Below are 11,298 nucleotides of genomic sequence, written 5' to 3'. Positions count from 1 at the left end.
AACTAAGTGTATGTTGTGGAGTAAGCTGTTAGTAGCCCATGTGCCTCACCCTAATAATTTGGTCCCGTTTCCCCTCCTAATTTCGCCTACTGTTCTGACTTGGTGGTGCACATGTAGCCTATAGCCTGTTTTAGAGAAATGTAATCATCAAATATTGTAAGTGCTTTCATTGTCTGCTTATAAGCCCCCTTTATTTATCCTACAGTTCTGACTTGGTGTACAGGGAGAATACTGTAAGGACGGCCCATGTTCTGAATTCTGTCGCTGTACATTTCAAAAGTGTTGAACAAATAGCTATATTGACTACGTCCGTCCTAGCTCGCTCATTAATGTCTTAACCAAAATTACGGATTGCCTCTTATCCGCTCGTCGTCCCCTTTAAACAGGTCAACATTCACAAGGCCGCAGGGCCAGATGGATTACCAGGACGTGTACTCCGAGCATGTGCAGACCAACTGACAAGTGTCTTAACTGACATTTTCAACCTTTCCCTGTCTGAGTCTGTAATACCACCATGTTTCAAGCAGACCACCATAGTCCCTGTGCCTAAGGTAACCTGCCTAAATAACTACCGACCCGTAGCACTCACGTCTGTAGCCATGAAGTGCTTTGAAAGGCTGGTCATGGCTCACATCAACACAATTATCCCAGAAACCCTAGCCCCACTCCAATTTGTATACCGCCCCAACAGACCCACAGATGATGCAATCTCTATTGCGTTCCACACTACCCTTTCACACCTGGACTAAAGGAACACCTATGTGAGAATGCTATTAATTGACTACAGCTCAGCGTTCAACATCATAGTGCCCTCAAAGCTCATCACTAAGCTAAGGACCCTGGGACTAAACACCTCCCTCTGCAACTGGATCCTGGACTTCCTGACGAGCCGCCCCCAGGTGGTAAGACTAGGTAACAACACATCCGCCACGCTGATCCTCAACACAGGGGCCCCTCAGGGGTGCGTGCTCAGTCCCCTCCTGTACTCTCTGTTCACTCATGACTGCATGGCCAGGCACGACTCCAACACCATCATTAAGTTTGCCGATGACACAACAGTGGTAGGCCTGATCACCGACAATAACGAGACAGCCTATAGGGAGGAGGTCAGAGACCTGGCCATGTGGTGCCAGGACAACAACCTCTCCCTCAACGTGATCAAGACAAAGGAGATGATTTGTGGACTACAGGAAAAAGAAGAGGACCGAGCACGCCCCCATTCTCCGCGACGGGGCTGTAGTGGAGCAGGTTGAGAGCTTCAAGTTCCTTGGTGTCCACATCACCAACAAACTATCATGGTCCAAACACACCAAGACAGTCGTGAAGAGGGCACGACAAAACCTATTCCCCCTAAGGAGACTGAAAAGATTTGGCATGGGTCCTCAGATCCTCAAAAGGTTCTACAGCTGCACCATCGAGAGCATCCTGACTGGATGCATCACTGCCTGGTATGGCAACTGCTCAGCCTCCGACCGCAAGGCACTACAGAGGGTAGTGCGTACGGCCCAGTACATCACTGGGGCCAAGCTTCCTGCCATCCAGGACCTCCATACCAGGCGGTGTCAGAGGAAGGCCCTAAAAATGGTCAAAGACTCCAGCCACCCTAGTCATAGACTGTTCTCTCTGCTACCGCACGGCAAGCGGTACCGGAGGGCCAAGTCTAGGTCCAAGAGGCTTCTAAATAGCTTCTACCCCCAAGCCATAAGACTCCTGAACATCTAATCAAATGGCTACCCAGACTATTTTACTGAGTTACAGCTCATATAAGGAAATCAGTCAATCGAAATAAATCATTAGGCTGGGCAGGGGCGCAGGCATGGGTGGGCCTGGGAGGGCATAGGCCCACCCACTGGGGAGCCAGGCCTGGCCAATTAGAATATGTTTTTCCCCACAAAAGGGCTTTATTACAGGCAGAAAAACTCCTCAGTTTCTTCAGCTGTCCTAGTGGCTGGTCTCAGACGATCCCGCAGGTGAAGATGCAGGATATGGAGGTCCTGGGATGGTGTGGTTACACGTGGTTACACGTGGTCTGTGGTTGTGAGGCTGGTTGGACTTACTGCCAAATTCTCTAAAACGGCGTTGGAGACAGCTTATGGTAGAGAAATGAACATTCAATTATCTAGCAACAGCTCTGGTGGACATTCCTGCAGTCAGCATCTACTTTACCTCTGTTATGTGAATTATTTAACAAACTATTTCAGTTTCTCTGTGCGTCTGCCAAAAGGTTGTAAGTCTTTTGGGATTTAAGTAACGGCCAGAGTCCCGGTCTGCATAGTCAGAGATATTTATTCATTGAGAATTCTGCCATCACAATTTCAGAGTCCATCTTTTTATACTCATACGTCATACAAAAAGAAATCCCTTCCTCTGTAGGCGGGCTGTAGTTTTCCACTCTAAAACTGCTCTACTGACCTTCAGTTCACACACACACACATATACACACACATGCATACACACATACATACACACACACACACACATATCCTACTCCCTGCATTACTCAGTTATTGCCGTTCTCACAATATTCTGCACCATGTTTTCATAATAGTTTCTCCCCTCCCTAAATTGGGAGGCCTCTTTATCTTAGTTTCTCAGTTGTCTTTGTTGTCTGGCCTAACTCTTACTCACATTGCTAAATAGTGGCTCAATGCCATAGCCTTTACTGGTCCTACACTCACACATTTCTAACACAGTATACACAGTTTCAGGGTGTAATAATTAGTCATTAATAATTAATCTATCAACCTCCCAAAAATAAAGAAATAATTTAACTGAAATATTATTTAGTCGTTATCTCTCTCGATTGGAGAAGAAAATATCTTTCTACATTTGACAAAACGTGGAGGACACTGCCCAACTTCTCATTCTGTCTCACTGATCAAACAAATTGTTTATACAATTATTCAACAGTCAGTTATTCAAAAGAGAATCAGGTCTACACTTTCAAAGCAGCACAATGATTGCAAAAGGTTGCATCACCCAATCAGTCCATACAAAAATAACTGAAAAAGAACTCAAGCTTCATATGTCCCGTTGGACTGGTTAGTTCTGATTCAGAGGGGTTGGGTTAAATGATGAAGACATTTCAGTTGAACGCATTCCGTTGTACATCTGACCAGGCATCCCCCTTACCCTTTTCTTTCATTACATGTTCATGTCCATCCATTGTATCTAGAGGGGATGTGTAAAGGTTGGGTTGGTTGTATCTAGAGGGGATGTCTACAGGTAGGGTTGGTTGTATCTAGAGGGGATGTGTACAGGTTGGGTTGTTAACCAAGACCTTGGCTATTCAACTTCCACGGAGGACAGTAAGTCAGTGTCCGGGCCTCTTATATGAATATGGTTAGCGTTAGTTCCTAGTGCCTGCAAAGTGAATAGACCCCCATTAGCATTCCACTAACTTCCTCATAGCCTAGCATGAGTATTCCTTAAAAGGCTGTTAATAGGGCTTCTGTGGACTGAGGCCCAGTCCCAGTTTTCAGCTGGCTTCTCCTCAGAGTGAATCATACAGACTTGCAGGAGGAAGAGCAGCACAGATCAGTGAATCAAATAGTGGCCATGTCCAAATACCCATACTTGCATCCTAAACAGTAGGCCGTTTGAGTATGCAAAAAAATACACTCTTGGCATTCCACAAATTAACATTTAAAAAGGCACACCTGTTAATTGAAATGCATTCCAGGTTATGAAGCTGGTTGAGAGAATGCCAAGAGTGTACAAAGCTGTCATCAAGGCAAAGGGTGGCTACTTTGAAGAATCTCAAATATAAAATATTTTTAGGTTACTACATGATTCCATATGTGTTATTTCATAGTTTTGATGTCTTCACTATTATTCTACAATGTAGAAAATAGTAAAAATAAAGAAAAACCCTTGATTGAGTAGGTGTGTCCAAACTTTTGACTGGTACTGTGTGTATATATACACAGCGCAAAAAAATAAAGGGAACACTTAAACAACACAATGTAACTCCAAGTCAATCACACTTCTGTGAAATCAAACTGTCCACTTAGGAAGCAACACTGATTGACAATACATTTCACACGCTGTTGTGCAAATGGAATAGACAACAGGTGGAAATTATAGGCAATTAGCAAGACACCCCCAATAAAGGACTGGTTTTGCAGGTGGTGACCACAGACCACTTCTCAGTTCCTATGCTTCCTGGCTGATGTTTTGGTCACTTTTGAATGCTGGCGGTGCTTTCACTCTAGTGGTAGCATGAGACGGAGTCTACAACCCACACAAGTGGCTCAGGTAGTGCAGCTCATCCAGGATGGCACATCAATGCGAGCTGTGGCAAGAAGGTTTGCTGTGCCTGTCAGCGTAGTGTCCAGAGCATGGAGGCGCTACCAGGAGACAGGCCAGTACATCAGGAGACGTGGAGGAGGCCGTAGGAGGGCAACATTTCAGCAACAGGACTGCTACCTCCGCCTTTGTGCAAGGAGGAGCAGGAGGAGCACTGCCAGAGCCCTGCAAAATGACCTCCAGCAGGCCACAAATGTGCATGTGTCTGCTCAAACGGTCAGAAACGGACTCCATGAGGGTGGTATGAGGGCCCGACGTCCACAGGTGGGGGTTGTGCTTACAGCCCAACACCGTGCAGGACGTTTGGCATTTGCCAGAGAACACCAAGATTGGCAAATTCGCCACTGGCGCCCTGTGCTCTTCACAGATGAAAGCAGGTTCCCATCGAGCACGTGACAGACGTGACAGAGTCTGGAGACGCCGTGGAGAACATTCTGCTGCCTGCAACATCCTCCAGCATGACCGGTTTGGCGGTGGGTCAGTCATGGTGTGGGGTGGCATTTCTTTGGGGGGGCGCACAGCCCTCCATGTGCTCGCCAGAGGTAGCCTGACTGCCATTAGTACCGAGATGAGATCCTCAGACACCTTGTGAGACCATATGCTGGTGCGGTTGGCCCTGGGTTCCTCCTAATGCAAGACAATGCTAGACCTCATGTGGCTGGAGTGTGTCAGCAGTTCCTGCAAGAGAGGAAGGCATTGATGCTATGAACTGGCCCTCCGTTCCCCAGACCTGAATCCAATTGAGCACATCTGGGACATCATGTCTCGCTCCATCCACCAAGCCACGTTGCACCACAGACTGTCCAGGAGTTGGCGGATGCTTTAGTCCAGGTCTGGGAGGAGATCCCTCAGAGACCATCCGCCACCTCATCAGGAGCATGCCCAGGCGTTGTAGGGGAGGTCGTACAGGCACGTGGGAGGCCACACACACTACTGAGCCTCATTTTGACTTGTTTTAAGGACATTACATCAAAGTTGGATCAGCCTGTAGTGTGGTTTTCCACTTTTAATTTTGAGGGTGACTCCAAATCCAGACCTCCATGGGTTGATAAATTTGATTTCCATTGATAATTTTTGTGTGGTTTTGTTGTCAAGACATTCAACTATGTAAAGAAAAAAGTATTTAATAAGATTATTTCATTCATTCAGATCTAGGATGTGTTATTTTAGTGTTCCCTTAATTTTTTTGAGCAGTGTATATACAGTGGGGAAAAAAATTATTTAGTCAGCCACCAATTGTGCAAGTTCTCCCACTTAAAAAGATGAGAGAGGCCTGTAATTTTCATCATAGGTACACGTCAACTATGACAGACAAAATGAGAGAGAAAAAATCCAGAAAATCACATTGTAGGATTTTTTATGAATTTATTTGCAAATTATGGTGGAAAATAAGTATTTGGTCAATAACAAAAGTTTCTCAATACTTTGTTATATACCCTTTGTTGGCAATGATACAGGTGAAACGTTTTCTGTAAGTCTTCACAAGGTTTTCACACACTGTTGCTGGTATTTTGGCCCATTCCTCCATGCAGATCTCCTCTAGAGCAGTGATGTTTTGGGGCTGTCGCTGGGCAACACAGACTTTCAACTCCCTCCAAAGATTTTCTATGGGGTTGAGATCTCGGAGACTGGCTAGGCCACTCCAGGATCTTGAAATGCTTCTTCGAAAGCCACTCATCGTTGCCCAGGCGGTGTGTTTGGGATCATTGTCATGCTGAAAGACCCAGCCACGTTTTACTTCAATGCCCTTGCTGATGGAAGGAGGTTTTCACTCAAAATCTCACAATACATGGCCCCATTCATTCTTTTCCTTTACACTGATCGTGGTCATGGTCCCTTTGCAGAAAAACAGCCCCAGTATGATGTTTCCACCCCCATGCTTCACAGTAGGTATGCGTTCTTTGGATGCAACTCAGCATTCTTTGTCCTCCAAACACGACCGCTGAGTTTTTACCAAAAGTTCTATTTTGGTTTCATCTGACCATATGACATTCTCCCAATCCTCTTCTGGATCATCCAAATGCACTCTAGCAAACTTCAGACGGCCTGGACATGTACTGGCTTAAGCAGGGACATGTCTGTGCACTGCAGGATTTGAGTCCCTAGTGTGTTACTGATGGTGGCTTTGTTACTTTGGTCCCAGCTCTCTGCAGGTCATTCACTAGGTCCCCTGTGTGGTTCTGGGATTTTTGCTCACCGTTCTTGTGATCATTTTGACCCCACGGGGTGAGATCTCGTGGAGCCCCAGATCGAGGAGATTATCAGTGGTCTTGTATGTCTTCCATTTCCTAATAATTGCTCCCACAGTTGATTTCTTCAAACCAAGCTGCTTACCTATTGCAGACAGTCTTCCCAGCCTGGTGCAGGTCTACAATTTTGTTTCTGGTGTCCTTTGACAGCTCTTTGGTCTTGGCCATAGTGGAGTTTGGAGTGTGACTGTTTGAGGTGGTGGACAGGTGTCTTTTATACTGATAACAAGTTCAAACAGGTGCCATTAATACAGGTAACGAAGTGGAGGACAGAGGAGCCTCTTAAAGAAGAAGTTACAGGTCTGTGAGAGACAGAAACTCTTCCTTGTTTGTAGGTGACCAAATACTTATTTTCCACCATAATCTTGCAAATAAATTCATTAAAAATCCTACAATGTGATTTTCTGGATTTTTTCCTCAATTTGTCTGTCATAGTTGACGTGTACCTATGATGAAAATTACAGGCCTCTCTCATCTTTTTAAGTGGGAGAACTTGCACAATTGTGGCTGACTAAATACTTTTTTCCCCCACTGTAACAAAGTATTGAGAAACTTTTGTTATTGACCAAATACTTATTTTCCACCATAATTTGCAAATAAATTCATTAAAAATCCTACAATGTGATTTTCTGGATTTTTTTCCCTCATTTTGTCTGTCATAGTTGACGTGTACCTATGATGAAAATTACAGGCCTCTCTCATCTTTTTAAGTGGGAGAATTTGCACAATTGGTGGCTGACTAAATACTTTTTTCCCCCACTGTATATGGCATATTTATGTGTGGTGGTCAATGACTTCTGCATTGTAAATCATGAGTTAAACTCACTCTGTCAAGATAAACATGACTGTTACAGTCACGCCCCCCATCACAAGAGGGTAATAACCTCAATGGCCTCTTCCTGGTTAAATAAAATATTCTTGCAGTCTACGAGACGTACAGTTGGTGGTAGAAAATGTAGAAATTAGTAAAAAGAAAAGAAAAACCCTGGAATGAGTAGGTGTGTCCAAACTTTTGACTGGTACTGTATATATATATATATATATATATATATATATATATATATATATATATATATATATTTTACAGCACTTCGGTTTCACTAAGAAATATGTTGAAATGGAACCAAATTACGTTTTGGTCTTCAGTCCTTTTTAAATAGGATAGATGGGCTATATGGGCTACGGTATACAGTAGGTGGAATGTGATAGTCTGCCTATAACCAGCCTGAGTACGCCTATAACTCCATTACAATTATATTCAGAGTTTAGAGAAATGAATCAAATTTGAAATGAGCTATCATCAGGCTGGTTAATGCAATGCATGTCTGTTGAATTTGTAAAAATGAACCCGCACTCGGGCCCCGCCCCACCTACTCAGCCAATCAGGAGCCGCTACTGCGTTGCGGCCGTGGCATACTGAATACTTTTTACTAAACGGTACATACTAAATAGTACACGATGATAAGTACATATTATGCAGTTTAAGTATGTAGTACGCTAGAATGGCTATTTGGACACGGCCCCTGTATCTGTATGGGAAAATAATATATGATATATATTTTAACAAAATGTATGAGCATGCACACTATGTACATGTATGCAAATTACAGATATCTTAATAAATGGACATATTACAAAAATGGTCTGTTTTCATGTATTTCTACATTTGTGTTAATACCAAGTGTTTCAGAGATATATGAACAGAATACTTGATAAGAACATCATTATATTACCAGATGTTAAATGAAAGATGTGTGATGTAGATTGCAAAATACAAAAACACTTAGTTCTACACGTTGTATACTTCGTTCTCATTTCTGAAACAAGAGACCATTCTGTTCTGATGGGATTTTTTACTACAATTGTTTAACAACAATGACGTCAGCTTTGTTTATATTTCTACTGTTAGGAAATATACAGTATACATATGATTCAGGTGGAACAATCTTGCCTTCACATTGCATTCTTCATTCTATTCTGCATTAGCAAACAGAAATAGATTGTTTGATTTTCAACTTGTTATCAATGCTTAGTTCTCACAATGTCATCCATTTTTTTGGGGGGTCATAGTACTATATGTCATAAAATCATTATAAAGGAGTAAGATTCAGATATAGAATTAACTTTTTTTCTAAGTGAAGAGCAGAAAGCCAGTAAAGGTGCTGTGGTGATTATTGTCATCAAAGATGTGAAATCTTTCCATCAGCCGAGTGTAGACCTCATCTCCTGCATCCAACTGCAGTGTGACACCATTGGATCCACCGTCTTCTGAGTCTGAAATATCATCGGTCACAGTCACCATTAGCTGTGTATTTTTAAACAGCGACACTCTTCTCTTCTTACTCTTGGCTGAAAAGGCAGTGTATGTGAAGTAGTAGACTCCTTTAACCGGTGCTCTAAAGACACCCGTCACCGGACTGTAAGCGTCACCAACATTGTTGAAGACATGTTTGTAGACCAGGATGACATCCTCACTATTTGGTCCTTTGGATTCAGACAGCGAGGCTGAGAAGGCCACCTTCGGTCTCTCTCTGTCGTCTCCCTTCAGTTCCTCCACGGTGGCTCCCATCTCATTCAGTTTGGTGCTCTGTTGTGTCACAATGGCTCTCAGCTCCTGGAGTAGGACTCTCTGTTCCTCCACCTGGTTCTCGCTGGCTGTCAGTCTGGCTTCCAGAGAGAAAGGCTTGTCGTCATTGTTTCTAGTTTGATGAAACTGCATCTCAGAGACGCAGCTGTGAAGAACAAACAGCAGAGCAACGATGGTCCTCATCTTTCAGATCAACTCTGGGATCCTTTCGTATCAAACACCTAAACTCAAGATTTATAGACAAATGAATAGTTAAGCATTTACTCAGTAATTTATTGTTAATACTTAACTGTCCTTGGACAGGTGCCGATGTTGCATGTTCAAGTTCAAATTCCAAAGTTTCTATTTATCCAATGGCAGACAGTTAACCCTCTCTGAAATACTTGGTGTGTTAACAGAATACTTTATATTAATAGAACTATATGAACAGATGTAGAGGGCAGAAAGACAGTTAAAGACATGCTCCGGTACTTTGGCGACTAAGAAAATATATTTTTAACCTCCCGCATAGAGCCATGTGTCAATGTACAGTGAGGGAAAAAAGTATTTGATCCCCTGCTGATTTTGTAAGTTTGCCCACTGACAAAGAAATGATCAGTCTATAATTTTAATGGTAGGTTTATTTGAACAGTGAGAGACAGAATAACAACAAAAAAATCCAGAAAAACACATGTCAAAAATGTTATAAATTGATTTGCATTTTAATGAGGGAAATAAGTATTTGACCCCTCTGCAAAACATGACTTAGTACTTGGTGGTAAAACCCTTGTTGGCAATCACAGAGGTCAGACGTTTCTTGTAGTTGGCCACCAGGTTTGCACACATCTCAGGAGGGATTTTGTTCCACTCCTCTTTGCAGATCTTCTCCAAATCATTAAGGTTTCGAGGCTGACGTTTGGCAACTCGAACCTTCAGCTCCCTCCACAGATTTTCTATTAGATTAAGGTCTGTAGACTGGCTAGGCCACTCCAGGACCTTAATGTGCTTCCTCTTGAGCCACTCCTTTGTTGCCTTGGCCATGTGTTTTGAGTCATTGTCATGCTGGAATACCCATCCACGACCCATTTTCAATGCCCTGGCTGAGGAAGGAGGTTCTCACCCAAGATTTGGTACATGGCCCCGTCCATCATCCCTTTGATGCGGTGAAGTTGTCCTGTCCCCTTAGCAGAAAAAACACCCCCCAAAGCATAATGTTTCCACCTCCATGTTTGACCATGGGGATGGTGTTCTTGGGGTCATAGGCAGCATTCCTCCTCCTCCAAACACGGCGTAGTTGAGTTGATGCCAAAGAGCTCGATTTTGGTCTCAACTGACCACAACACTTTCACCCAGTTCTCCTCTGAATCATTCAGATGTTCATTGGCAAACTTCAGACGGCCCTGTATATGTGCTTTCTTGAGCAGGGGGACCTTGCGGGCGCTGCAGGATTTCAGTCCTTCACAGCGTAGTGTGTTACCAATTGTTTTCTTGGTGACTATGGTCCCAGCTGCTTTGAGATCATTGACAAGATCCTCCAGTGTAGTTCTGGGCTGATTCCTCGCCGTTCTCATGATCATTGCAACTCCACGAGGTGAGATCTTGCATGGAGCCCCAGGCCGAGGGAGATTTACAGTTATTTTGTGTTTCTTTCATTTGCGAATAATCGCAGCAACTGTTGTCACCTTCTCACCAAGCTGCTTGGCGATGGTCTTGTAGCCCATTCCAGCCTTGTAGGTCTACAATCTTGTCCCTGACATCCTTGGAGAGCTCTTTAGTCTTGGCCATGGTGGAGAGTTTGGAATCTGATTGATTGATTGCTTCTGTGGACAGGTGTCTTTTATACAGGTAACAAGCTGAGATTAGGAGCACTCCCTTTAAGAGTGTGCTCCTAATCTCAGCTCGTTACCTGTATAAAAGACACCTGGGAGCCAGAAATCTTTCTGATTGAGAGGGGGTCAAATACTTATTTCCCTCATTAAAATGCAAATCCATTTATTATATTTTTGACATGTGTTTTTCTGGATTTTGTTGTTGTTATTCTGTCTCTCACTGTTAAAATAAACCTACCATTAAAATTATAGACTGATAATTTCTTTGTCAGTGGGCAAACGTACAAAATCAGTAGGGGATCAAATACTTTTTTCCCTCACTGTATAGTTCATACATGCATAATCT

The 11,298-nt window shown here is 43.4% G+C and overlaps 1 protein-coding gene across 1 annotated transcript; it reads right to left on the bottom strand.

The window, feature by feature from the left end:
- Positions 1-8,618: 8,618 nt before the first annotated feature.
- On the bottom strand, positions 8,619-9,390 carry LOC121563128 (complement C1q-like protein 2). Its single transcript, XM_041875155.2, has one exon. The coding sequence runs from the start codon at positions 9,325-9,327 to the stop codon at positions 8,689-8,691; it is 639 nt and encodes a 212-aa protein (XP_041731089.2). The 5' UTR covers positions 9,328-9,390; the 3' UTR covers positions 8,619-8,688.
- Positions 9,391-11,298: the final 1,908 nt, after the last annotated feature.

The sequence above is a fragment of the Coregonus clupeaformis genome, unplaced genomic scaffold (genome assembly GCF_020615455.1).
Source record: "Coregonus clupeaformis isolate EN_2021a unplaced genomic scaffold, ASM2061545v1 scaf6057, whole genome shotgun sequence".
NCBI classification, from domain to species: Eukaryota; Metazoa; Chordata; class Actinopteri; order Salmoniformes; family Salmonidae; genus Coregonus; species Coregonus clupeaformis.
The sequence above is the reverse complement of the archived record's forward strand: the minus strand, read 5'-3'. Positions and strand labels throughout refer to the sequence as shown.